Here is a 25,626-nt window from a genome sequence, read left to right on the forward strand (position 1 = left end):
TTCTGGGCGCCGTACGGCCAAAGCTGCATGCTCAACGCCAACGGCTTTGTGCCCAACACGTATACTGACGACAGCATGTCAAGTGTCCAGCAGCAAAGAGGTTGTAGGTGCTCGGCCGTGGAGGAAAGCGTGATTGTACCGGCTGCATGGACGGCCGTCGGCGTCGCCCTCGCGCAGCAGTGGTCGCTCGAGCTCGCAAAAGGTGCGTGGCTTCAGTCACACATGTAAACGCGAGAGCTCACGCATGTTTGCAGCAAGCCCGCTGTACATTACGACGTGCAGCATTGGGGGCAGCGCAGACGTCGGATGGGCCAACCTCGAGTTCATCGCCGGGTACTGCTGCGATTCAATATATATTGGTCATGGTACCAATTTGATATGCGAGTAGATACGCTGCCTTCCCCGAGTGCTTGCCGACCAACGGCGCGCAGCCCGTGGCGGGCATGATGATGCTGGAAACGACGGTATTTTCTATCGATTTTCCGGATTTGTGTCGATGAAAACACGATAGATTCGCGAGAAGTACCCCGAAGGCGTCTACCTCATGACACTCTACTCGGACCTGACGCCAGAAATGCAGGTGCGTTCAGATTCGACTGTAGCAATTTGGACTTACAGACAATGTGACAGCTCGTCCAAAACTATGTCAACACGGATGGATCTGTGGCGCCCCTCATTGATAACGTCAAGCGAACAGTGATCACGCAAGCAGGCGGCATCGAAAACGACCTCCTTGGCTCTGACTACATCATTACGTCGCGGCCGCTTGGTGACCGGTATGCATGATCTTGTCAGGAGTATAATGTCCTACTGTCCTTATCGCGGATATTAGATACTTGGTTACCTCGGCGTGCCACACGGAGATCGAAGAGCTCTCGGGGCAGATTTCGGCGTTGGGTCTCACGGGCTGGAGCCAAGGTGCTCGATTTCTCTCGTCCGACGATGCCAAGCACAACGAGTGTAGGTGCCCACTCGAAATTGCCCATCGTGCCGGGCTGGAACTGCGGACACGACGTCGCCAACGCGAATGAGCTCATTGCGATTCAAGTCATCTTTGCCGTCATGACGCTCTTGCTGCTCAGCGGCGACCTCCTCACCACGTATCAAGGTACACACTGCTATTACCATGGTAGGTGTGAAATGGGTCCTAGGGCTCAAGGGTGTTTTGGGTGGGAAACCCGTGCTCACGTACGCGATTCTCTCGGGTCTGGAGCGGCGCAAGGTACATGCATACATATCCGGATATCTAACGTCGATGGTGTAGCTGCTTATGGTCTGCATCCTTGTCAACGCGATGCCAGGCCTTCTCTACATGGATGTCTCGCGCATCTACTTCTTTACAGAAAATGGCTTCAAGATCTGGAGTCTCTCTGCTCTCATGGTGGCGAGTTTCGTTTCCTTCGGGTGGCTTCTCGCAGTGAGGTACACAACAGTTGTCGTATCTTGCTGCTGCTATATTGTTTTTAGCCTTCTGGATTGGCTGTGCCGACCCCTTCGGTCGCTCCTTGGCCAAAAGTGTCTGACGTACTCGGCGCCGCTCTACATGTACGCGTCGATTGCCGCCATCTTCGTTGTCCTCGCGGGCGACCGCGGCCTCTTCAAACAAGTCTACAATGCCTTCTTCGCGGCCCCGCCGTACATAGGTATCGCGTGGTCTATTTCATCGTATGAAATGACGACATTATTAGGCATGTTTGTCAACAATGCGACGTGGCCGAGCGGCGCGTACGTCGCCGAGGGCACGCCCACGGCGTTTACGTGGCTCCAAAGCGAAATTCTAACACCGCTTTTCGTGTCGTGGGTCGCCTCGATCGGCTACGCGACGCTCTATCGCATCTTTGCCGTGCGCCGGTGCGACACGGCGTCGACGTCATCGGTATCCACTGCGAGTAGGATCTTCCTCTCGACCAACTGGTGCAGCACCAACTCGTTCCTCTCGCACGTCGCACCGCCCAGCGTCCTCACCACGCTGCCGCTCGAGCAGTCGAATGCCATCAAGATTGGCAACCGCATGTTCTGCAAGCCGAGGTACATCACATGTGGAGGTCCTTGCATGACGCTCGGTCGGTCGATAGCACCATGGCGCTGCTTGGGTACGCCACCGTTCTCAACGCGCCAGAGTACAAAAGCTTGTGTCCACGACATCTCTCTCACATGCACGTAGCGCGACCGCCTCGATGAAGAAAGCCGACGAGGAGTTTACGATCGTGAGCATCTACAGCTTAGTGCTGGCACTGTACAGCCCCAAATGGTTCTGCGTGAAGCCTCGCGCCGTCGGCAGCATTGTCGCCAACACGTTCCGAGAGACCAAAGGACCGCTCGACCGGACCAAGACGTACATCTACACGCGCGGCACCTGCATTAGCTAACTTGATACTTTGATACTCGACATGGACTAAAGGCATGCATTGAAACAACGCACGTACTCGCAGAGAGGCTGACTCTTAAGAACGTACGTGGTGGTTTGCCGTGTCTCGACTACTGCCGCGACTTGAGGTCAATGCTTGAGGTCTTGGCGCGCTTGGGTGGCAGCGGTGCGTCGCTCGGGCTTCCGAGCGGTCGGCTCTCAGATGAGATGGACATGGAGGCAGAAAGATTGCGCTTCGACGCCTGCTCTTTTCGGATTTTTTTTGTTTGAAATTCGTGCGACGGTGGCAAGTTGGAGAGGGGCGGCAAGCTACGCATCAAACCGAGGTTTGTATAGAATGAGATAGATGAGTGACTCTACCTCTCCGGATCGGCCGGTGCCAAGGGCTCGGACCGAAAGTACCGAGATTGCAGCGCCGCCGACGCCGTGAGACGCTTCTTTGGGTCCAGCTGCAGCAGGCTCGTCATAAGGTCCAGCGCGCCCGTGGGCAACTCCCGCGTCGGGTACCGCGCTTGTGTTTCGCGCTTGAGAAAGTCGGCGAGGCGGTTGGGCAGTGTGGCGTCCGGTACAAACTTGCTCGCGAACGGCAAGCTCCCATGGTCGGGCCAGTTGCTTTGCGTGGGCGACCCGCAGACTTCAAAGATGCGGCGGATCTGCTCCATCTCGTTCTTGCCCGCAAAGAGCGGCCGGCCAATGTACAGCTCGGCAAAGACGCAGCTACATAGAAAGTGTGATGGTGCTGCGGGCCTCACGACGCGAGACGGTACCCGACGCTCCACATGTCGACCATTGAGTCGTACGACGTGGCGCCAAGGAGCAGCTCGGGGCTGCGATACCACAGCGTGACCACCTAGTCACATACACCCATGTCGAGATCATATAGAGAGTTGTAACGAAACCTTGTTGGTGAAGTTTTTCTCGCCGCCACCAATAGACCGCGCGAGGCCAAAGTCGGCGACCTTTAAGACATGCTTGGGCGTCATGAGGAGGTTGGAGCACTTGATATCGCTACAGGCGATGTCATTAGCGACGTACGAGACAGGCCAAGCGTACCGGTGGATGATGTCGACGCCATGCATGGCAACCAGGACTTCGCAGAGCTGCTTCATGATGCTCTTGATCTCCACGTCCGAGAACCTGCAGGCAGCCATCCCAATCCGATTTCGCGGTCGCAGTATGTACGTACGGGTACTGCCGGTCGATGAGGCCCGTGAGGTCGTGCTCGACGTACTCGAGCACGAGGTAGATGCAACCCGTGGTAAAGTCGGCGCCGGGCCCGCACTTTTCTGCTAAGCGCATGAGAATTCAGGTAGATGAAGGGTTGCGGTAGGCGTACCAGCAAAGTCGTCGTCGGGATCGTCGACTTCGTTGGTCACGATAACCTCTTTGAGGCCCACGAGGTTGCGGTGGCGGAGCGACTTGAGCACCTTGATCTCGCGGATCGAGGTCACCGGGAGGCCTTGGACCTCGTTGAGGCTGCGGATCTTCTTTAGCGCGACCATGTCGCCCGTGTCCCGGTGGGCAGCGAGGTAGACCTGGCCGTACGTCCCGGCGCCAATGCACTCGATCTTCTCGTACACGTCGAGGCAGCCGTCGTCCCAGCCATGCTGCGGCAAGTTCAAGCTCATCGTCCACCAGCCCACTGCCGTATCCGAATGGCCGTCCGGATTTCCATGGCTAAAAGCACGTCATTTAAAGCCAATCCATGCAGTCTCGCGTGGCGGGCAATACGCACACAATATTGCGGCTGTCGACCTCTGATGGCATGTTTGCGATCGCGTTGACAATCAGGTACAAGAGCTTGCACGGGAGGTACATACTCTGGCAGAGCGATATTTCGCGCTAAGGGGGCGTTCGATTAGACATGGACGAGGTGTCGAGTTGTCGACCGGGGTGCTTGCACCGTCGACCCCCACAACTCTTGAGGATTGAACGCATCGAAGCTGCTACATTTTCTGTTGGAAGAAAAATGTCCTCCGCACTGCAAATGCTGCACGTTAGCGCGCTATTTTAGTTCGTCCGGAGCGTTTTGTTCGCGCCACATGCCCCGCATCGGCCCTGACATCAATCTGGGGCTCTGCTCCGAGCCCTCAACGACCGACGCGAGTGCTGCAGCGGCAGCCTTGAAGCGATTGCAGCCCACGTCAATGGACGTCTTGCAATGCCTTGTCTCGAACGTCGTCACGTGCTCGATTGCGCTGCTCTCGCTCGTGACACTGTTTGTCTTTCTCACTCAAGTGCGCGTCTTGATCCTATCGGTCGTATGACCATGAGCGTGTTCTAGGGCATGTTTCAGCGGGCGATTGTCTCCAAGAACGTGCAGACCGCCGACCAGTTTTGGGCGCCGTACGGCAAGAGCTGCGTCGTCGACAAGGAAGGATTCGTGGCACACAGGTCGTCTCTACATTCCTCCGTCTTCTTCAATTGGGACTAGCTGCTCGGCAGACGTGCAGAACACGACGCAAGCCAACGCGTGGACTGCCATTGGGCTCGTGCTCGCCCACCAGTGGGCCGCCGAGCTCACCAAAGGTCCTTATTTCGTCGATGGAATCTTTCCTTCACGAAATGCACAGCGCGCGTGCTGTATGTGACGACGTGTATCATCGGAGCCACGCCAAGTGTGGGCTGGGGCGATCTCCAATTCATTGCAGGGTTCAAATGGCCGACGCTGCAGCGACCTCACTTGCTCTCTAGCTACGACGGCTATCCCGACTGCCTTCCTAGCGACGGCGCCCAGAGCATTGCAGGCATGGCCATGCTGGAAACCACGGTGCGTTCGTTGATGCAGGACGCGTCGCCATCAGCGAGCTTGTTGATGTAGGTCCGCGATACCCACCCCGAAGGCCTCTATTTTTTGACGCTTTACTCGGATTTGAACCCGACCATGCAGGTGTCGACAAAACAGATGACATTATTGTGCCTAACGTAAGTGAGTAGAACGTACTGACGTACGTCAACACGGATGGCACGACGGCGCGGCTTTTGAGCAACCCGCTGCGGACGCTGGTGACGCTCCAGGGCCAGACCATCGCCGATGCGATTGGACAAAATTACATGATCCATTCGTACCCGTTAGGTCCTCGGTACGGTGCATTCGTCGATTGTCTCGCTGCTTGAACGCGCTGCGTACGTAGCTACCAAGTAACAGTCTCGTGCCACACGGAAATGGAAGAGCTGAGTGCCTTCACGTCGTCGTTACGAGGCTGGAGCCAAGGTAGAGTCGTCCCAACAGAGTTTGGAACGGCACCAAAGGCTAGGCAAATACTCCCAACAGCCCGTTGCACCGGGCTGGACGTGTGGCCACGCGGTGCAGAACGCACCCGAGCTCATCGTCCTGCAGCTCGTCGCATTCGTCGCGGCTTGTCTCCTGCTCAGCGGCGACATCTACCTCACCTGCTACGGTACATGCGACCAAAGCAGCCTTTTATGGACCGCATTTTTGCGTCAAGGTCTGCAACATGTCTACCACGCGAAGCCTGTCACGATGACATACCGTATCCTCGATGGTTTGGAGCGGCGCAAAGTACGTGTTGCATAATACTGCCTTGGATCAGCACTGCTGCACTAGTGCCTGACCCTTGTCATTGTCCTCAATGCGCTTCCATCGCTCTTGTACTTGGACGTGGCGCGCATCTACTACTTTACGCAAAATGGCTATTTAGTCTGGAGCCTCGCGGTGGCGATGCTAGCCGTCTTTGCCTCGTTCGCCGTCGTACTCGTGCTCAGGCAAGTGCTCCCGCTGCACGCTATTCGATGCAGATGCGATACCGACGGTAGCTGCATCGAGGTTCTTCCGGTGCCGGCGAGGTGCCACACGGCGTGTCTCCAATATAATGCGACGCTCTTCGTCTACACGTCGCTCACTACGATCTTCCTGGCGTGCGCCGGAACTCAGTCGCTCTTCGAAACCACGTACAACGCCTTCTTTGCCGCCGAGCCTACCTTGGGTACTTGCTGTCCTTGGTTCCCTTCATTTATTATGATGATAGGATTGTGGCTGCGCAACGCGACGTGGCCAAGTGGCGCCTACGTAGCACAAGGCACATCCGTCGTGTTTACGTGGCTCCAGATCCACCTTTGCGCGGCGCTTTCGGCGGCACTCGCTTTATCTCTCCTCACGACGCTGTTCGAGCGCCTCTATCGTCGTCAGAGGTGATCATTTCTGTCGTATCCTGATTCTGACATCGCACCCAATCTAGTTTCTTGCTTCGCACGGACTGGTGCCTCCAAAACAGCTTTCTGGTGGTCGCGAATCCACCGACGCTCTTGACGGCATTACCGCTCGACGAACATGCCACCATACGCGTGCACCAGCACGTAGCTTGTCTCCCGTGGTGCGTTTCTTTGTCCTTATGACGTGGTTGAAAGAGCACACTGGACCAGTGTATTGACACAGCTGGGGTATGTCACGGTGACGCGTCGCACTGCATCGTACGTCCGTCTTGCTTAGAATTTATCCGATCTGATTTTTGAATTTCTGTTGTAGCGACACAACGACCGGCCCCGTCCTTCCCAAGCCGCCAAAGACGTTTTTCGTCATTAGCATTTACGCGCTCGTACCCGCCTTGTTGTGCCCACGTCTCTTTTGGTTCCCGCCCCGGACGTATGGTCACGTTGTGGACGGCAAATTCATCGCGACCCCCGACGCGTACCTGGATCGACAAGCGCGTTACGAGTACAAGCATGTCACTCACGTTCACTAATAACGAGTCATACCAATTCGAAGTAATGCATTCTCTGTGTCTTGAAACTCTATGTTGCGACGTAACATGTATATCTCGGTGCTGCTTTTTTTCACCGTGGCAGCCGCATACCAGTCTCGACATCGGCCGCGAACAAAGCACCTGTTGCATTAGGATCCTCGCACCAAATTTTGGACGACCGTCAACCTTTTACGCTGCAGCCACTCCAATCCCTTCGCTCCCGTGAAACTAGATTCAGTGGAGGGGTTTGGAATGGATAACAAGTTCAATATCATAGAGTTTCGTAGTCTACGTGACGCAGGACCCGCGCTTGTGCACATACTCGCGCGTGCGGTCGAGGGTGGCTTTAGCTGCCGCAGGTTCGAACTGGTTGCCGCGAATGACGCCCGCGATGAACACTGGCATGCGCCAAATATTGTGGAGAAGCGCGGGCAGCAGTGCGTATATGCTGACCAAAACAAATGTCGTCTGCGGACGCTTCATGGCGGCGCCCGGAGCCGGGTCCGTCTCCCTACTAACCAATATCAGCACGCTTAGCAGCAGCAACCCTCAAAGGACGCCATACGCTTCGGCGACGATACCGTAGCCCATGAGGGCCATCGTGCTCGGCTTGCAAAAGAGCTTGGCGCCAATTTTGATGGCATTCGACTCTTCGAGCGGCAGAGACGTGATGTACTGTGGACGTTTGGCGTAGCGCAAGAACGAGTTGGTCGTGCACCACTGGGTGCGAAGGAGCAATCTACCGTCCCGCGTGAGAAGCTGCACCACCAATGGCACGAGCGCACCCGCGGGAGCGCAGCCGGCGGTGTCCCATCGAGAGCAGCATCGAGACACCAATTGCAATCAACACTGGGTAGACAGCCAGCGACGAGAGGAAGGTTGCGACGGCCGGCGTGCCTTCTGCCACGTACGCGCCACTCGGCCAGGTGGCCTGATTGACATACATTCCTATTTCAGAGTGTTGGACAAAGATATGGCAAAGTGGCACATTACCAAGGTACGGCGGTGCGGCGTAAAACTGGTTGTACACGAATCTGAACAGGTCTATGTCGCAGAGGTTGTAGGCTACGCCCCCGATCGTGCCAAAGAGGAAGGCGGGCGCCGAGTAGCTGAGGCAGTAATCCTGGAGAAGGCGCGGAGCAGGGAGCATGCTCACGAGCCTATGCACGGCGCGCGCATTGAGTGGCTCCTAGGACGCAGAGCGCGTACGAGAGGATGAAAAGGACACCAAACGCGACGCAGTTGCCGAGCATCGCGGCCGAGAGCGACCAAATCTTAAATCCGTTTGTGGTGAAAAGTAGATGCGCGAAACGTCGAGATACAGAAGCGACGGCGCGGCGTTGAGCGTGATAAAGCTCAACAGCACCTACTCACTTGTGTTCTATCGCATCACGCGCACTGGAAGTAGTACCTTGCGACGCTCGAGGCCAGAGAGGAGTGCGTATGTTAGCACTGGCTTGTGGCGGAGAAGACCGCGCAGGCCTACGTCATCGAGGTTAGCCATGGCTGTTGTGCGACACACAAACAACCTTGCCACGTGACATAAATATCGCCACCAAGGAGTGCGAGCGTCAACATCGAAAGACAGAGCTGCAGCGCAATCAAGGCGGTCGCGTTCTCGACTTGGTGGCCACAGTTCCAGCCCGGGCAGATCGCGTGCCCCGACGACTTGCCTATTGAAGACCACCACGTTTGGTACGACATCTCTCTTCTTTTGGTACCTTGGCTCCACCCAGGCAGCCCGAGATCACTCACTTCTTCAATTTCCGTGTGGCAATATCCCACGACGCGGAACCTAACGTCCGAGTGATATTTGTAGTCGGACATGGAAGGCTCTACCACGGCCCCAGCGGGTACGAGTTGATAATATAGTCCGTGCCCAAGGCATCAGCTGAAGCAACGCCGTCTTGCGTAATGATCGTGCGCGCAGGGTTGGTCATGAGCTTGGCTTGCGAGCCGTCCGAGCTCACGTGGTTGAGCACCGTCTACGCATCACAATCGGATCGCATGTGTCATCATGACAGCGCGCAAGTACATTCATGGCAGGGTCCAAGTCGGAGTAGAGCGTCACGAGATAGACACCTTCCACGAACGCCTCTCGAATCTAAGGACATGTCTATAAACGTCAGCTTGTACCAAAGCCAATACCGTGGTTTCGAGCATGGCCATCCCAGCGACCGGCTGCGCGCCACTGGTCGGCAAGCATTCGGGGAACGCGTCATAGCTACGCATATGATAAGCACTCGAGTGCAGCGTCAGGACCGTGATTGTACCCTGCGACCAGCTGCAGGTTGGCCCAGCCAACGCTGGATGTGCCACCGATGACGCACGTCGTGACGCGCAGAGTTGGCGCTAGCCGACACTTCTTATCCATACGTTTGGTCGAGCCGCAGAGTACGTACATTCTTGAAGCTCGCGTGCCCACTGTTGAGCCAAGGTGCGACCCAGTGCTGTCCATACAATGGGGCTCGTCGCGTTGACTTCATCGACGCTGCAGCTGCGCACAAAAGCGTTTCAGATTCAGCGACGTCGCAGGATATGACATCTATCACCTGCCGGGCTCAAACCCTGTTGCCGTGAGGAGGCAGTTCTGCCCAAAGGGGGCCCAGAAGTAGGTCTCGGTCTGGGCGTTGACAGAGACCACGAGCCGGTCAAACATGCCCTAGATGGCAACGACGCGTCATCTTGAATGCGTCCCGCATTGTCATCGTACCTGAGACACGAGCACGGAGAGCGTCAAGAGCGAAAGAAGAATGAGACAGCCAGCCACCAAGTTGGAGGCGACACGGGCGTAGGCAGCGAGGTACGACGCTTGACTCTGGTCATGCAATCTGCCCGACACCGCGGCGCCATTGGTGATCGTCATTGTTGCCATGGCCGAGCCCCCCGCCGACTACAGTCGCGGCAATCGAGCGTTTTGATGCAAGCAAACATGAACGTACAGATGGCGCAGCGCGGGGCTGCACCGCGCACCGCAGCATCTTGGAAACCATTGAAATCGTCGACTGCTCATGTCCGTCACCCACTTATGCGTCGTCTACTTGTTCTGTAAAGCGTCCGGTGAAACCCCGGCAAAGTGACGTTGATATGCGCTCTTTAAGTAGCTAATCGAATGGTAAAACCAATCACGCAGCCAACGGCAGTCCTATTGGGTCTCGAGGATCGAGGATCGCATCCAAGAGCGGTCGTGTCATAGCATAGCGCGCCGTCCTGTATTTGATGTGTACTATGTTACGCAGACGGTCGCCGAGGCTTCTTGGCGCGACGCCTATTGACCACATCGACGGTCGCCTTGGCTTTTCGCGTCGGCGGCTCGGGCTTGGACGCTTGCGGCAAGCAGGTCATGGACAAAATCTGAAGCTCCTGGCCTTTCTGCATCTCGCGCCCTGTAAAGATTTCGCAATTTGCTTCATGCATACTAGCTCGTTCGAGTACCTTCGTCCAAGTAGAGGCGGAAGTTGAGATTCTCGAGCTCGCGCAGCTTGCTCTCGATGGCCTTTTGGACGATGACGCCTACAGGACGTTGGCGTCGCAGCGCCCGATACGGAGCTTTGTACCTCCACGAGTTCGAAGGCCAAAGTCTTGGGCTGGGCGCTGGCCGACCAGGAACGAATGTAGCTCGGCGAGGTCGCCGGTCAGCGGCACGGACGGTGCGATCGTCTACAGACATGAGGTCGTTTGCGGTGTCTCTGCGGGCTGTACCTTGGGGTAGAACTCATGCAGGTCGCCCCCTACAAGATGGCTCCATGAGCCTCTTTCCGCTAGCATCGGCATGGATGCTCATGGACGTACATGGCTGCGACGTGATCGAGTACGTCTCGTCGTCGCTCCCCGCGGTGTCCATCCCGCAAATTTCGAAACCAGGTTTGAATTGTCCGGATACGTTTGGGACAAACCTTGTCATCCGGGAGAACAGGGACAAACACAAATCGCTCCCTTCTATTCGATGTTAAATAACATTAAAAAAGATGGCCGCGCCGTTGCCACGTGGAAACGCAGGTTGCAGTTTGCATCAATCTGAAGGAGCAAGGGTATAGTCGAATGAAATCTATACCTGACAAGAATCAAGTGCGGACACCGCTGGCAATATCGACGAGGATAGCCTCTCTCGACGGCATCAAGTGGTTTATAATCATTCCCAGCGGATGGGTTTAGGACTGAGCTGTGGGGAACCGGGAAACGATGGCATAGGGGAACCGGCATATATCCCGCGATTGCCACGGATGCCTGGTTCTATGCACTGCGAAGTAGATCTAGGAGGCGCGATCGTAGGTGGCGCTTTTGTGTGTTTTAATCGTCGATTCTATCATAGTAGCAGCAGCAAATGACGTGGAATGCATAACAGCAGCAAATGACGTGGAATGCGTGACAGCAGCAAATGACGTGGAATGCGTGATGCGGGCATTCTCTCCGAGAAGCGCGCATTCTCGACGAGAAGCCGCAACGAGGCGCCGGAAAGATAGCCAGTAGATTACCTTCATAAACAGGTAATACCGTTATCACCTCAGCGCACGTGAGCAAAAAGTCGAGGAATTCGACCGTCGGTCAGCGGCGGGTTCAGACCTCCGTAATTTTATGAAAAATATGCGTTTTCGCAGGTCCTTTGGCGTACAAGCCGCAAATGATTCGTTCTCGGAGAATTGGGGTATTTATACTCGGCAATTGTTGAACGCGCCGATGGTTCTACCGCGCCGCGCCTGCACGCACCCCGGTGGCTGCGACAAGGTCGACGCGGGCGGCGGTCTCTGCGTGGGTCATGGCGGCGGCAAGAAGTGTCGCCACGAAGGCTGCACCAACGGCTACCAGCGAGGCGGCTACTGCCGCAAGCACGGCGGCGGCTCGCGCTGCACCGTGCCCGAGTGCCACAAAGTGGACGCCGGTGGCGGTCTCTGCCGCGGTCACGGCGGCGGCAAGCGCTGCACTGAGCCCAATTGTCAAAAGGCTGACGTCGGTGGTGGCTTTTGTACGATGCACGGCGGCGGTAAGCGCTGTAGTCATGCCGGCTGCGAGAAAAACTCACAGGGCGGCGGCTACTGCCGCGCTCACGGCGGTGGCAAGCGCTGCACCGAGCCCGACTGCACCAAGATGGGCCGTGGCGCGAACGGCAAGTGCCCCGACCACGGCGGTCCGGCCATGTGCCGCGCCCCCAACTGCCGCCGCATTGCCCGCGGTCGCGACGGCTTTTGCATGGAGCATCAAAGCGTACGCTGCTTGCTTCATCCCTCTGGATCGCGATGGCTAATGCTGCGCTAGGAGACCGTGGCGCCTTCCAGTGACCAGTCGCTGACACCGCATCTACACCCCGAGACGGCGTCGTTCGCGCGAGTGACGCACTTGGAGACCATTTTGTTTGCGCCGGCGCTGCCCAAGGTCTCAATGACGACGACGACGAATACCTCGGCGTCGTCGTATATTTATCGCCGCATGCTGCTGCAAATCCCGCACCACACCAGCATCTGGCGCGACGAGGTGTGCCTCGCCCTGCTGCGCAGCCTCCCGAGTGTCCGCAGTGCGCATGTCCTCGGCTTCCGCTACGGCGTCTCGCGCCACAACTCGAGCGCATGCTTCATTCTACGTGGATCCATGACGTCGGTCGATGTCCATAGCCTTCTCGCGCCCCTCCAGTGCCCGTTCGTCGTGTTGGAAGAAGGGCTCATTGACGATGTCATACTAACGCTTGAATGGACCTTCCATGTCGACGGCATGATGTGCATGGGCAACTGCGGTACGACGGTCCTCAACGCCGTGCGTGCCATGCCGCACGTCCAGCGCGCCGACATTGATTTCGAGAAGCGACACCTCATCGTCCACAGCATCGACGGCAACACGAGCTCGTTTCTGCAGTGCATCGAAGCGATCGGGTTCTCGGCCTCGAAAATCTCCATGATGCCAGTGCCGCCACGTGTCCGGTCCGTCCCTTGTACAAGCAAAAAGAGAATGATATCTGACAGGATCTTTTAGGTACGCGGTGGAGCTCACCCACGGCCAGTTGATCACGTTTGGCCAAACCGGTGTCTTGCTCCAGTCGGTCTTGGAGCACATTGAGGGCGTCGAGCAAATCGTGCTGCTCCTCGATCAAAACCCAAGCGAAGTCATTCTCGTCGGCGTGTTCGACGCCAACGAAGTCGCGGTCGTATCAACAACGTACGGCCTCAAGCTCACGCCGATGCTTCAAGCCCGGCGCAGCTCGGTCGGCGACGACGACCACGTGTGTGACTTTGGCTGCGGGGAGAGCGGATGTCCAAAATACCGAACGACAATGGCGCACACTGCTGCGCTCGCCGTTGGGTGGTCCGTGCCTGGCTGCGGTATGACGTTTGGCCGCGAGTGCACCTGCGGCGACGCCTGTCGGTGCGCCGGATGCCCAAAACACAACCCGGGCACCGGAACGTTAGGCGCCCCAGCGATGCTATAACTTTAGCAGCCCTTTTTCTTTGGTTTTGTCGCAGTGTTGTGAGGGCTACCGTGGGAGCGGTGACAAGGCGCATGCTATATCGCGAGGTGACGGATTAGAACGACAGCCAGCCTTGCCAGTCGTATGCCGTCGTGGATCGAAAAGGCATCGCATCGACGAGCCGAAATTCAAGCTAGAATTAGCCATTCCAACGACAAATTCAGCATCGATGGAAATCCCATGAAAGGGAGTACCGCCCGCGACACAACCACGGGCAGTTGTAGCCATCTGCAGATGTGGTGACGGACGTGGGACAAGCACTTTGCCGTTGGTGCGAGAAAGGACATTTCAGAGATGCGTCGCGTGGGACAGAGGTCGCCCTGTTTCGGAATGCAGCGCCAACGGCGACTTCGCTACCGACCACCCAACGGTTTAGGTGGGCGTGGCCGTCGGTGGGGGTCATTCATTTCCCTTTTGATTGGATTCCGCGCATCATGGACGTTGTGCTCGTGAACCAAACGTCAGTGACCACGCTCGACGGCATGCTGCACCTGGACGAAGCGGACGTGGTCGCATTGGGCGGCACGGTTGCCCAGTTTACGGCCGCACTCGCGCGCCTGGCGCGTCTCGCTCCCGGGGCCGAAGCCAACCTCAAGCTGTACGGCATCAGCCTCCCGCGGCAGGCGGCCGTGGCGCCGTATGAGCCCACGCTTCGCACGCAGACGGCACGCTGGGTCCTCGCGTTCATTGTGCCGACATCGACATCGATGCAGCTGTTTGTCAAGACGATGTCGGGCTACACGGTGACAGTGACGGCGACACCAGCCTACTCGATGGCCGAGCTCAAGCGCCGCATTGCGCGCAAGATTGGTGGCGGCTACGTCGTCGACCGGCTCAGCTACTGCAGCCGGGAGCTACGGGACGCGGCAACCATTGGCGACTATGGACTGCCGCAATACGCGACGCTGACGGAGCTGCCGCGCTTGCGCGGGGGCAGCGTCGGAGGTCCCTCGACGTCGGTCCTCGAGTCGCGCCCTTTTGTCAATTTGGGCGACAACAAGCTCCTGGAGACGGTCGAGTTTGCGACGGCGGCGCCGGCGTGGCACCAGTGCAGCACAGCTCAACGTTCACGGTGTGTGCATGACGCCAACCTGTCCCGCCTACGACACGTGGGTGATTATGCCCCAGGGGATGCAGCCCTTCAACCTGCTCGTGCACCAAGCCAAGTGCCCGATGTGTGTCGCGCCCGTGCAGGCGGTCACGTGCGGCTTTCACGACTGTCTGTGGCGGTTTGAGGGCATTGCGGCGGCGACCAAGATGCACATGAGCAGCGAGTGGGCCGAGGCGGCGGGCGGGCGCTACCACCAGTTTGCCCACTGCGTGGACGACATTGTGCAGTGGCAGAGCCTCGTGCTCATTGCCAAGCCGCTCGAGAAGGCCGACGACTGCGCGGTGTGCTGCGAACCGCTGGCGAGTGGCGCAACCCGCAAGCTGCCGCGCTGCAAGCACACGTTTCACGTTGCCTGCGCAACCGAGTGGGCGCGCATGTGTGCGCTGCGCAACCGCCGCCCGAGCTGCCCGAGCTGCCGCACCGCCTACGTCAAGTAGGTCGGACCAGGAGATCGACGCCAGAAGGTGTTGCCGCTTTATCCTTATGTTTTATTCGTGTCAATGCAAGGAAGTATATGGTCGTGTTGGCTAGCGAGTTTTCATCCTGAACGCCAGACAGGTTAGGTACGCAGCAAGCTGTGTTTTGGATCAAGGCCAAGTGCACCAACTTGAGCAACTGGCCGGACAGCGATTTCGTTGTCGCCACAACTGCCTCCACGTTCATTTCCATTCGTTGTTCAAGCTCAAAGCCCTGGGTAGCAAGCACCTCGTTCAAAGCTACCCACCAGCCCCTTTTGGGGTGGTGGCCCCCGATTTCCGCGCTCTGACCACGGAAATTGAAGTATCTCGGGCGAGGCACTTTTTGCCAGCACGCAGAACATGATGTAAGTAGATCGGTTTGGAAGACGATGGCCAATTGTGACGGCGTCTGGGAGGAGCGGCGATAAAACTCTGCGTGCACGCCCCATTGGCACTGTAGCAGTGGTGAACAGGCCTGGATGGGCCGAGGCGCTGGTATTGCACCCGATCGATTCATCACTATATACATCGTCCGTCCTCCCTGTCCCGCGAGAGAATAGACCGTTGGCGCGTCGCGTTTTTGTGTTCTTTGGTCAACGGCGTGGAGAGCAGAGTCCAATTCGTGCCGACGTTGCCAGATGATGGACGTGATTTGCGTCGACGGTACCTCGAAGCGCATCCACCGCACCGTCTCGCTACCGCCCGAGGTGCTGGGCACAGTTTTGACGGTCCGCGACGTCGCGCAACACCTCGAAGGGTCTCTGCGTCTCGGGCCTTGCACGTCGTCGGCGCTCAAGCTGTACGGTCAGAGCTTGCACGCGACCGAGACGCTGCAGCCGTACCTCCCGGCCCTTCGCACGAGCAACCCGCGCTGGGTGTTTGTGTTTACGTCGTCGCCAGCGTCCATGACGCTCTTTATTGCGCTCCCAACGGGCCACCTCAGTCTCCAAGCGCACCCGGACGAGACGATTGCAACGCTCAAGGCCCGGATCCGCGCGGTCTCGCGCTGCCCGTTTCAGCGACTGACGCTGCGTCGTCGCACGCTCTGGGACTCGCGCACGGTCGGCAGCTACGGGCTTTGCAACGACGCGACGCTGGTGGCCGAGCTCGTCTTGTGCGGCGGTGGCGCCGCGGCTGAGTTTGTGGACGTGGCCAACGAGGAGCTGTGTAGCGTGCTGCAGCAGAGCCCGTCGGCGCCGGCCTGGCGGCGGTTTTGCACGGGCTTGAACGTCCACGGCGTGTGTACGAACGCGACGTGCGTGGCCTACCACGAGTGGGTCATTGTGCCCCGAAAGTTTGCGCCGTTCAACTTGCTCCAGCACCAAGTGGCGTGTCCGATGTGCGCGTCGTTAGTCGTGGCCCGCAGCGTTGGGTTTTTCAAGTGCCTCTGGCGCTTTGAAGGCGTCCAGCATCCGTCGCGCATGCATGTGAGCAGCCCGTGGGCGGTCGTCGATGGCAACGAGTATATGGCATTTGACGAGAAGAGCCGGCGGGTGCTCTGGCTCAGCCTCGTCTTTTCTGTGCGACGCAACGACGGCAGTGACGAGTGCGCGGTGTGCTGCGAAGCCCTCTGCGTGGCGCCCACGGAACGCGTGCAGCCCTGTCGACATGAGATCCACACGGCGTGTCTCTCGGAATGGAAGGCGTCCTGCATCCGCCGGGAGGCGGTTGTCAACTGCCCCACGTGCCGCGCCGTGCTCTAGGCGACGAGTGATGAATGTGAACAAGTTGTCTGATTGCAGTTGGACTTGTACTACTACCCGACACGGCGACTCGTCGTTGGACGTGCAGAACTTGTCCTACTGGATCCAAGGTGTGTTTCTGCTGTACGATTAGGCGATGCCGCCCATTGAAATCACAAATCATTGCTTCCAACGGCGTCGTGTTGATGGAATTGGTTACGGGGACGGCGGAACGTACGTCGGAATGTCAAACTTTTGGCTCAGCACGATGAACGACGCGACGACGTTGAGAATGTTTTGCGCGCGGCGGACGTTGTCGCCCTTGTAGTCGGCGATCGTTTGTTCGACGAACGCCCAGTTCATCCAGCCGAGGTTCTCGACCGCCTCGCGCGTAATGTGGCGGCTCAGAAACTGCCACTGGACGCAGTCCGGGTCAAACTGGGCCGGCGGCGCAAAGAACGGCTTCTTCGCAATCGTGTAGAGCTCGTCCGTGATGTACGGACGCATGGCTTGGCGCAAGATCCACTTTTCGGTGATCTTGCCCGTCACCGGGTCGACGTGGAGCTTCACTTGGGGCGGCAAGTCGTTGACGTACGTCGTGAGCCGGTGGTCCAAGAACGGAACGCGGCCCTCGATCGAGTGCGCCATCTCACTTCGGTCGCCGAGCTGGTTGCAGAGCATGTTGGGCAACACACAGCGCGTCTCGAGGCACAGCGCTGTGTGGAGCGGGTGCCACTTGGTCGCTGCGAGCTTGCGCTCTTCGCCCGACAGCGCGGCTGCAAACGCTTGCGTCGGGTTCGAGATCGTGTTGAGCGGAGCTTTGTACAAATCCGCGGGCAGCCCCGCGATCGTCGCCAGCATGCGATGGATGCTAAGACCGCTCAGGAGCGCGCGCTCCTTCACGCAGTCCGTGTACGAGAACTGGAGACTCCCGATACCGCTCCACATCTTTTCGTCGGCCGACTCGATCGTCGCGAGGATCTTCTCGCGCATGGGACGCGGGATCGCGGGCGGTGTCGTGTCCATGCGGAAGAGGTCGGGATAGAACATGGTGTAGCCGGCAAAGTGCTCGTCCGAGCCCTCGCCTAGACCACGCATAAGCAAACCATCCAAATCACTGCAATCACAGACCTGTGAGCACCACCTTGTAGCCCGCATCGCGGACGTAGCGAGAGAGCAAAAACTTGGCCGCGCCGTTAAAGTCGTTCATGGCGGCTTCCCAATGCCACACGGCGTCTTCAAAGGCACCCGTGAGGTCCTCCTGCGTGACGTGGAGCACGTGCGAGTTGGCTTGCACAAACTCGGCCGTTCGTGCCGCGACATCGCTCTCGTTGTACTTGACACCATCGATTTCCTAGTGCAGAAAGGGATGATGATCTGTCACGATGACGCTATCAAGAGAGGGCGTTATCGCACCTTGTCCGAGAACGCGATCGTAAAGACATCCATGCGTGCGTCCGGGTCGGTCTCACGCAAGATGCTCGAGGCGACACCAAGAACCGCAGACGAGTCGATGCCGCCGCTATCGACAAGCATACCGTAAGATGATGCATCGTCGACAGAGTTTGGTACCTGAGGTAGACGGCCACGGGCACGTCGCTTCGGAGGCGCGCGCGCACGGCGTCCACGAGACGCGTCCGGACGCCGTCGACCATTTCCTCGATCGAGCGGGGATCCTCAATGTTGCGATCGGGAAACGACGGGCTGAAGTAGCGCTCAAGCTTGATGGAGCCGGACGGCGTCGCCGTGAGAATTTGTCCCGGCGGGATCTTGGAGACGCCCTTGAAGATCGTGCGGTCATCAGCGTAGTGCCCGCTGTTGACGATCGAGTGGACGTCCCACTGCGGCTGCCACCCGAGTCCAAGAAAAGCCTTGGCCTCGCTCGCAATCACGAGCTTGTTGTCAAACTGCGTGTAGAAGAGAGGCTTGATTCCGTGCCGGTCGCGACCGACCAAAAGACGCTGCAAGTTGGCGTCCCAGAGCACAAAAGCAAACTCGCCAAGGAGGTGATCGACGCAGTTGAGACCATACTCGTGGTAGAGATGCACGAGAATCTCCGAGTCGCTCTGCGTCGAGAAGACGTGGCCGCGCGCGCAGAGGTCGTCACGAATCGCTTCAAAGTCGTAAAACTCGCCGTTGATTACGGCGTGGACACCGCTGGCGTGAAGCGGCTGCTGACCGTGCGCCACGTCCATGATCGAGAGGCGCACGTGGCCGAGACCGACGGACGCGTCGTGCCAGACGCCTTGGCCGTCGGGGCCGCGGTGGTGCAGCAGGTCGAGGGCAGCAGTCAAGTCCACGGGCGTGGTGGACCCGCCGTTGAGGTCCAAGTACGCAACGATGCCGCACATGTCGAAGAAAAGCAAATGCAAGAGTGAGCAAAAAAGACAGCAGCGACGCAATACTCTCGAATGTCGGTAGCGGGTGCGATTACTGTAGCCACGGTTGTTACGCACTCCATCGGCATCCACCACCAACGCGGTCCGTTGACGCTCCCAGTCGCCACCCCATGATGACTGTATGTGGCCCGGCGTTGCTCAAAGAAGCGCGACTGGTGCATGTACAAGAGAAGATATTTGTGCGTACTGTGTACACAACCAACGCGCATCGGTTGGCACCGGGGCACAGATCGGCAACGTACGAAAACATATGATTTACATGCACGCAGTTGACGCTTGTCAAGATGCAGATGGCACTTACTAAACCACCTTTTGTCCAGTCCGTAGGCTCCTGCATCACATGCAGGAGGTGCGGGGTTCGAGCCCTGAAAGGGACAGCCCTGTACGTGCTGTCCCTTTCTTCTCTTTCCCATTGGCGTTGACATCGGCATCAACAAGTCGGTGCTTGACAAGGGTGACGTGCGCGCGTGGATGTTGGGATCATGTTCGATGTCCTGGCGCATTCGCGGTACCGGGTATGTCAGCAGTGTCGCTGGGAGCACGACGTGGTTCAATGCCTGTAGACTGACAGGTACTATGGTCCTACGGCACGCAACTATCGCACTTGGTGGCGGGAATTTTCTTCTTGATTCAATCGCACACCAGCGTGTACATCCGAGCGCCGTCGTTGACAATACTGTGCACATGGCTAGGACCACCACACCCGTTGACCTGACGGTTGCCATGTGGAACCGGTTCGTCGCGCATATCCGGTTCTCCTGTTTATGGCGCGGTTCGTCATCCAAACACTCTGGAGCACGGACCAACGCACGACAAGCCATGGCACTCGGCGCAGAACGATGGCGCGGAGGACGTCGCTTCGATCCTTTCTCCTGCAATCGATTACGCTTGCGCCCTCAGGAGCTATTACCACTTAAATACAACCCAGCAGCACCTGCCTCTCTTGATTTCAGTATGGTCATAGGAACATTGGTAATGTAATCGAAACTCATTTGGTCGAAGGATTCGAGCGTCGAAGAAAGAAGCATTGATTTTGATTGCACCATGCAGACGCTCGCGATCGACGAAGCCATCGACGCGGCGCCGCCCGACCCGCTACGCGAAGGCGCGCTCCGCGCGTTCGCAGGTCTTTTGCTCAGCGCCGCCGTCGCGCTCGTGGCCGCGCCCGTCGTGTCCATCTCGACCGCCATCACGCTGCTGCTTCCGAGTGCAACCTACCGCCGCATGCATCTGAGCCTGCTGCGCGCCTTGTGGGCGACCGAGTGGCGGCTACTGCGGCTTCTCGTGCGGCCACGTCATTACTGTGCCTTTGAGGCGCTGCCCGTGCACGCCAACGTCACGTACGGCTTCGTGTACTTTGGCGTGGTCAATCTTCTGGATGTCATCTGCGCTGCGCCGCCGCTGGTCGCTGCAGCCGCGTCCGCAAATGTCATCTACCTCCTCGCCACCGGTCCTCTGGATGCCGGCAGCGTCGCCTTCGAGTTGGCCTTGCTTCTCTTGGGCCTCGCCGCAGCCATCCTCTCCTCGCGCCTCGTGGGCTACCGCTTCTATGTGCCCTTTGCGACCGCGTGGGCGCACATGCGTGGACGCCCAATGGTGCCACAGACGCCACGAACACCAAGCCACGAAGACATTGTGGCGTCCGGCCATGTCTACCTCGATATGGCCGAGCCCAAGTTGTCCGATGATCACAGCGTGAGCAGTGCGTACAGCGCAACCATGCATGCGTGGGCGAGTGCAGTCGCCGACACGTGCACGCTCTCTACGTCGCACCTACCGCAGTATGTCGTTGCGACGTCGTCGTCGCCGGCGACCTCTGCGACCGCCTCACCCACGTCACCAGTGCCGAAAGCGGCGACTGTCTACTTGCACAGCATGAGCACGAATGATAATCCCACCAGCATCATGCTCGCACCACCTGCGCACCGACTGCAGCCGCCGATGGTCTGCATGCCGTCTGCACCGACCGACGACGAGATGCTGCTGCAAGCACGCACATCACGCCACATGGTCCCAATGGTCACGCAGCTCGAGCGCCGGGCGTCGCAGCAGTCGTCGTCGAGCGAAGAAGAGGACTTTCAGGCGCTCTGCGACTCGATCTTGCAACGCCACGGCCGGCGCTACGACGTGCTCAGTCCACCGCCGACGCCCGACGTCCGGCACCGGTCGCTGCCGTCGTCGATTTCGTCGGCGACTTCGGACCAGGTCTTTCGAGGCCTCGACGACCCGCCGCAGTTTACAGCATACGCGCCACGGCGCATTGCCATGGGCGCCGCGTTCGACTTGAGCATCTACTGCTTTGGCGGGCGCGACGCTGCGGACATCGTCGAGGTCGCACACACACACGACGCGGAGAGCCGCAAGGTGACGCGGACGATCGACCTGCCGCTGACCAAGGGCACGCACGTGACCATCTCGGCCACGGTCCCAGACGGATTTCGGCTCTTGGACGCCGCGCACACTACGTTTGTCTGGACAGGCAAACTCGAGCACATAAGGTTTCCGATCTTTTGCGAAATGCACGCGTCCATGCCGCGGACGCCGCACACGGTGGTGGTGACGGTCGTGGCCAATGACTTTGCTGGCGTCCTCCACTGCACTCTCGTCGTCGGTCCTAATGTCTCCAAGCACGTGCAGTGTCAAGACGAGTGGTATCGCTTGACGCCTGTCAGCGACCGTCTCGAGGCGCTGCCGTCCAGGTACGACAGTCCAGACTACCAAGCAATATGTCATTCTACTCGTGGTCGGTAGCTACAAGGAAATCCCCTTTTCCGAGCTGCACATGAAGCGCTGGATCGGCGCGGGCTTCTTTGGCGACGCGTATCTCGCCACGTATGCTGGTCGTGACGTCGTTGTCAAGACACTGCGTCAGACGGCCGACGACGTACGCAGAACGCGGTGGAACACGGCGTGACATGCACACTAGGTGGCGGCGCTGCAGCACGAAGCAGCCGTCTCGGCGCTTCTCGGGCACCACCCGTGCGTGGTTCCCTTTGTCGGCGCGTGCACCGATCCCTCGGCGCCGCTCGCCATCGTGACCGAGTACATGCCGCTGGGGTCGCTCGCGGGCGTCGTTGCCTCGCCGTCGGCTTCGACCATGTACCCGTCGTCGGTGCGCACGAGCATGCTCCGCGACGCCGCCAACGGGCTGCTGCACCTGCACAACAATGCGTTCTTGCACCGAGACATGGCCGCGCGCAACTGCCTCGTCGACGTTAACGGGCGCGTCAAAATCGCCGACTTTGGCCTCGCGCGGCGCGGCGCGGTGCTCGATGCGAGCATGAGCGTCGGCCCCCTCAAGTGGATGGCGCCCGAGAGCCTCGCGCCACCCCACGTGTTTTCGTCGGCCTCGGATGTCTTTTCGTTTGGCGTGACCATGTGGGAGGTGTACAGCGGCGCCAAGCCGTTCGATGGCCAGCACGCACGCGACGTCGCGGTCCGCGTCTGCGAAGGCGACCGGCTCCCGCTCGCCGACGTGCACATTCCAGAGGCGCAGTTGGATCTGATCGCTCGGTGTTTTGCGGCCGACCCGACAGCGCGCCCGAGCATGGCCGAAGTCTACGCCCACCTCGCATAGTCCCTAGTTGTTTGTGTCGTCGACTCGTATACGCTATCAAAGATGTGGGGCAGTGGACTTGGAGGCTTGAGTGCTTCGGCAGCTGTTCCCCATGTCATAATGCAAGCGTCTCAAAATATGGGTTTGCCTGTTGCCAACCCTAGCCCTGGGAAACCGACACGTTAACGCCTAGCCCTCGCATCCCCGAGCCCTAGCACGATGGAATTGGTTGTTTATGGCATCAGTACGGAAGGACGGCCAATTGACCGAGAATCATGTCGCGGACAGCGTCGCGGTCACTGTCATTGGACGCTGTGATCGTCGTTTTGTTTTCGTGACGCGCATATGTGACGAGCGCGTCGTTAGAGGCGCCGGTCGAGAGGATCACCAAGTCGCCTTGGTACTCGCTCTTGATGTTGCCAAACCTCGCCTAGTCGAACCATGGATAGATGGATAGATATGGAGAGTACAAGGCGCACCGCCAAGTCCTGGACAAGCACGTCCGTGTTGAGCTCGCCGACGCACACGTTGGAGAGCTCGCGCACGCAGAGCCGCTTGGTCGCGCGGTCGCCGCCAATGGCTGCAGGCACATTGCTAAACGGTACAGGCACGAGCACACACTCGTCGGGCGTGATCTGAATCTTGGTCTGGACCAGCGCCGCGGCATTCTTCTCGATCAACGTCATCGTGGTCTGCGCCGCCAGCTACACGCAGAGGCTCGACGCTCATACGGAGTGTTGTATTGTCTCTACCTTGGGGTCCAGCACCGCGTCAAAATTCTTCTTGGGTGCTTTGAGCACGACCACGGGCTCGAGTTGTCGGAGCAAGGTCGTGGCCGTATGCAGCCGTGCCGGAATGAGCTCGTGGAGCCGCCGCACCGACTGTTCGTGCTCGTGGTGCTTCCTACAGGACAAAGGTCCAATGGTCGTTGGATCGAGCTTGTGGGACGCACCACGTAAAGCACTCGGGGACGAGAAGGTGCTGCGGCAAGCACTGGGTCACCAGCGTATTCGCGTCGTTGCACGAAAGACGCATATCGATCGGCGCCGCAATGACCTCGACGTTGTGCAGCGGCTGGTACGGGGCGAGCGCATAGCCAAGGGAGACGTGCGGGTCAATGCCAATGACTGCCCCGCCGCGGGCTTCGAGCTGCCGCAGCAGCAGCGCCGCATCGCCCAGTCGAAACGACGGGTCGGTCATAAAGATGAGGCTCGGTTCCTACGCGATCGATTGCAACGGTATCAGCGAGGACCAAGCACCTCGAATGCCTGGACGAGCGCGGACGAGACGTAAGGCAGCACGCGCAACTGGCCCGATTCACGCATCGCAGTGTGGGCAAAGGCAGGTTCGCCTGCAAAGATCTAGGTCGCGCCAAGACTACAATAGCCAAGTGGAGCGAATCTCGATCTACCTTGGTGATCTTGGCGTTGCAGAGCCACTGCGGACCAAAGACGGCGTCGCACACGGCGTCGCCCGTCGGTGACACGACGTACACAGGGATCGGCGCGTGCTGACGCGAGCGCAGGAAGAGCTCCCAGTTCTCCAAGAGTTCGAAAAAGACGCCGTCGAGGGGGCATGGCACGAGACTCGAGCCGCCGCGAGCATACACCCGCAGCGCATGGTTCATGAACGCTTCGATCTGAATCACCGTGTCCACGAGCGGACTCCGATCGACCTTGAGGTCCGAGAGAAGCAAGACATCGCAGTCCTAGCCCATGTCGAGATACGATCGTAACATGTCGACGTACCTTGAGCTTGTGAAGGTCGAGCGGCGTCGAGTGGCGGATTTCGGACGCCGCCGTTGGCACGTACGCCTACGCCCAGCGTGAGCCCGAGACACTCGCATTGAGTTGCGTGCGAACCAGGTTTTCCATCGCACTCTCGAGGATCCACGCGCTCGACCCGAGCGCGTAGCCCGAGCTCACGGCTGTGATCTTGAGCTCATACGCAAAGGCGATCGTCTACGAGAGCATGATGGGACGTGGGATGATGAGGTGGAGGTACACACCGCGTTGTACGTGACGTAGGTGATGCGGTCGAGGCAGCGCTCGATCTCGTGGCGCGTGTACGGCTCGACCCACTTGTCAAACTCGAGATCCTGCGCAGCATGAGGAGACTGCAGGCGCACGTGATGTATACCAGGAGTCGGGTTTGCTCGGCGCCCGGCAGATCTTTAATGTTGGAGCGCGAGAGCCACGCCTTGGACGCATGGCCCGAGAGCTTGCGCTTGCGCTCGAGCAGCTCGAGCATCTCCAGCAAGAGGAGCCGGCCAAAGCGCACGCACGGCTCCGTCGCGTAGATCGCGCCCTAGGTTGTGCGCTCACGGCCTTGCATCGAAACACCACGTACGCGGAAGGCCGAGCGTTCGGTGAGCAGCGGCAGACCGAGGAAGCTCCAGTGGTTCGAGACGACAACGCAGTCAATGGCTTCGGCGTCCACGGCGTGCAGGCTCGGCGCGTAGTAGCGGCACGGCCCGTCAACAGGCAGGTGGGCAAGCGCCTTCATATTCAAGCCGCAGTCCAGAAGCACCTGGCGCCCAGACATGGTCACAAGGAACGAGTTGACGCCATCCTCGGCGCGGCCCAGTTGAATCTACAGCGTAGGCATGAGGCCATGGTCGTCTCCGCCGCAAGCCTCACCAGCTTCATGGTCACGTTGCGTGAGTCCGGATAGAATCCGGTTAAAGCAAGCCGGTTGATTCCGGTTGGAGCAATCGATTGCGTGTGATAAAAGAAATGATTCTTTAAACCATTTCCATTCTTTATTGCAACGGGGCGACCGCAGAGCCGCACGCCCTGCGCTGGCAGTGCAATAAGCGACCTACACAGTGCCAAATGCTACGACCAGCGTGAAATCTCTTTAGCGATCTCAGCTTGCTCTAGAAATGCGTCAACG

At 58.7% G+C, this 25,626-nt stretch overlaps 12 protein-coding genes across 12 annotated transcripts; 6 read left to right on the forward strand and 6 right to left on the reverse strand.

Annotated features, from left to right (window-relative positions):
* Positions 1 to 27: 27 nt before the first annotated feature.
* On the forward strand, positions 28 to 2,433 carry SPRG_00567 (hypothetical protein; the record flags this gene model as incomplete). The annotated part of the gene is made up of 14 exons (XM_012338793.1): positions 28 to 59; positions 108 to 202; positions 255 to 333; positions 389 to 464; positions 512 to 580; positions 631 to 776; positions 833 to 918; positions 965 to 1,108; positions 1,152 to 1,222; positions 1,265 to 1,422; positions 1,468 to 1,643; positions 1,689 to 2,028; positions 2,076 to 2,120; positions 2,165 to 2,433. The coding sequence occupies 14 exons, from the start codon at positions 28 to 30 to the stop codon at positions 2,367 to 2,369; spliced, it is 1,722 nt and encodes a 573-aa protein (XP_012194183.1). The 3' UTR covers positions 2,370 to 2,433.
* A 45-nt stretch (positions 2,434 to 2,478) lies between these two features.
* SPRG_00568 (CMGC/CDK/CRK7 protein kinase) lies at positions 2,479 to 3,996 on the reverse strand (the record flags this gene model as incomplete). The annotated part of the gene is made up of 7 exons (XM_012338794.1): positions 2,479 to 2,677; positions 2,729 to 3,085; positions 3,136 to 3,218; positions 3,268 to 3,376; positions 3,422 to 3,505; positions 3,555 to 3,654; positions 3,705 to 3,996. 7 exons carry the CDS (start codon positions 3,994 to 3,996, stop codon positions 2,479 to 2,481), a joined length of 1,224 nt encoding a protein of 407 aa, XP_012194184.1.
* Positions 3,997 to 4,410: 414 nt separating this feature from the next.
* On the forward strand, positions 4,411 to 7,071 carry SPRG_22060 (hypothetical protein; the record flags this gene model as incomplete). Its single annotated transcript, XM_012339441.1, has 16 exons — positions 4,411 to 4,629; positions 4,653 to 4,762; positions 4,803 to 4,897; positions 4,942 to 5,020; positions 5,063 to 5,138; positions 5,190 to 5,258; positions 5,306 to 5,451; positions 5,503 to 5,582; positions 5,626 to 5,769; positions 5,818 to 5,891; positions 5,937 to 6,098; positions 6,156 to 6,315; positions 6,358 to 6,520; positions 6,568 to 6,702; positions 6,752 to 6,799; positions 6,855 to 7,071. The coding sequence occupies 16 exons, from the start codon at positions 4,411 to 4,413 to the stop codon at positions 7,069 to 7,071; spliced, it is 1,977 nt and encodes a 658-aa protein (XP_012194831.1).
* Positions 7,072 to 7,359: 288 nt separating this feature from the next.
* SPRG_00570 (hypothetical protein) lies at positions 7,360 to 8,227 on the reverse strand (the record flags this gene model as incomplete). Its single annotated transcript, XM_012338795.1, has 4 exons — positions 8,065 to 8,227; positions 7,857 to 8,019; positions 7,637 to 7,810; positions 7,360 to 7,582 (listed from the first exon to the last, which is right to left on the reverse strand). Exons 1-4 carry the CDS (start codon positions 8,219 to 8,221, stop codon positions 7,360 to 7,362), a joined length of 717 nt encoding a protein of 238 aa, XP_012194185.1. The 5' UTR covers positions 8,222 to 8,227.
* Positions 8,228 to 8,906: 679 nt separating this feature from the next.
* SPRG_00571 (hypothetical protein) lies at positions 8,907 to 9,240 on the reverse strand (the record flags this gene model as incomplete). Its single annotated transcript, XM_012338796.1, has 3 exons — positions 8,907 to 9,056; positions 9,107 to 9,175; positions 9,220 to 9,240. 3 exons carry the CDS (start codon positions 9,238 to 9,240, stop codon positions 8,907 to 8,909), a joined length of 240 nt encoding a protein of 79 aa, XP_012194186.1.
* A 1,062-nt stretch (positions 9,241 to 10,302) lies between these two features.
* On the reverse strand, positions 10,303 to 10,915 carry SPRG_00572 (hypothetical protein; the record flags this gene model as incomplete). The annotated part of the gene is made up of 5 exons (XM_012338797.1): positions 10,303 to 10,457; positions 10,507 to 10,584; positions 10,629 to 10,731; positions 10,774 to 10,802; positions 10,864 to 10,915. 5 exons carry the CDS (start codon positions 10,913 to 10,915, stop codon positions 10,303 to 10,305), a joined length of 417 nt encoding a protein of 138 aa, XP_012194187.1.
* An 833-nt stretch (positions 10,916 to 11,748) lies between these two features.
* SPRG_00573 (hypothetical protein) lies at positions 11,749 to 13,497 on the forward strand (the record flags this gene model as incomplete). The annotated part of the gene is made up of 3 exons (XM_012338798.1): positions 11,749 to 12,273; positions 12,325 to 12,980; positions 13,033 to 13,497. 3 exons carry the CDS (start codon positions 11,749 to 11,751, stop codon positions 13,484 to 13,486), a joined length of 1,635 nt encoding a protein of 544 aa, XP_012194188.1. The 3' UTR covers positions 13,487 to 13,497.
* Positions 13,498 to 13,959: 462 nt separating this feature from the next.
* On the forward strand, positions 13,960 to 15,073 carry SPRG_00574 (hypothetical protein; the record flags this gene model as incomplete). Its single annotated transcript, XM_012338799.1, has 2 exons — positions 13,960 to 14,601; positions 14,654 to 15,073. The coding sequence occupies 2 exons, from the start codon at positions 13,960 to 13,962 to the stop codon at positions 15,071 to 15,073; spliced, it is 1,062 nt and encodes a 353-aa protein (XP_012194189.1).
* Positions 15,074 to 15,732: 659 nt separating this feature from the next.
* On the forward strand, positions 15,733 to 16,797 carry SPRG_00575 (hypothetical protein; the record flags this gene model as incomplete). Its single annotated transcript, XM_012338800.1, has 1 exon — positions 15,733 to 16,797. The coding sequence occupies one exon, from the start codon at positions 15,733 to 15,735 to the stop codon at positions 16,795 to 16,797; it is 1,065 nt and encodes a 354-aa protein (XP_012194190.1).
* Positions 16,798 to 16,973: 176 nt separating this feature from the next.
* On the reverse strand, positions 16,974 to 19,127 carry SPRG_00576 (asparagine synthase; the record flags this gene model as incomplete). The annotated part of the gene is made up of 4 exons (XM_012338801.1): positions 16,974 to 17,861; positions 17,908 to 18,130; positions 18,193 to 18,298; positions 18,349 to 19,127. 4 exons carry the CDS (start codon positions 19,125 to 19,127, stop codon positions 16,993 to 16,995), a joined length of 1,977 nt encoding a protein of 658 aa, XP_012194191.1. The 3' UTR covers positions 16,974 to 16,992.
* A 1,092-nt stretch (positions 19,128 to 20,219) lies between these two features.
* On the forward strand, positions 20,220 to 22,882 carry SPRG_00577 (serine/threonine protein kinase; the record flags this gene model as incomplete). Its single annotated transcript, XM_012338802.1, has 3 exons — positions 20,220 to 21,874; positions 21,927 to 22,059; positions 22,102 to 22,882. 3 exons carry the CDS (start codon positions 20,220 to 20,222, stop codon positions 22,750 to 22,752), a joined length of 2,439 nt encoding a protein of 812 aa, XP_012194192.1. The 3' UTR covers positions 22,753 to 22,882.
* A 90-nt stretch (positions 22,883 to 22,972) lies between these two features.
* Positions 22,973 to 25,379, reverse strand: SPRG_00578 (hypothetical protein; the record flags this gene model as incomplete). Its single annotated transcript, XM_012338803.1, has 12 exons — positions 22,973 to 23,161; positions 23,211 to 23,435; positions 23,484 to 23,634; positions 23,684 to 23,949; positions 23,991 to 24,092; positions 24,143 to 24,439; positions 24,480 to 24,545; positions 24,594 to 24,692; positions 24,740 to 24,829; positions 24,871 to 25,038; positions 25,081 to 25,323; positions 25,371 to 25,379. 12 exons carry the CDS (start codon positions 25,377 to 25,379, stop codon positions 22,973 to 22,975), a joined length of 1,905 nt encoding a protein of 634 aa, XP_012194193.1.
* Positions 25,380 to 25,626: the final 247 nt, after the last annotated feature.

The sequence above is a fragment of the Saprolegnia parasitica genome (genome assembly GCF_000151545.1).
Source record: "Saprolegnia parasitica CBS 223.65 unplaced genomic scaffold supercont2.2, whole genome shotgun sequence".
Lineage (NCBI taxonomy): Eukaryota > Oomycota > Saprolegniomycetes > Saprolegniales > Saprolegniaceae > Saprolegnia > Saprolegnia parasitica.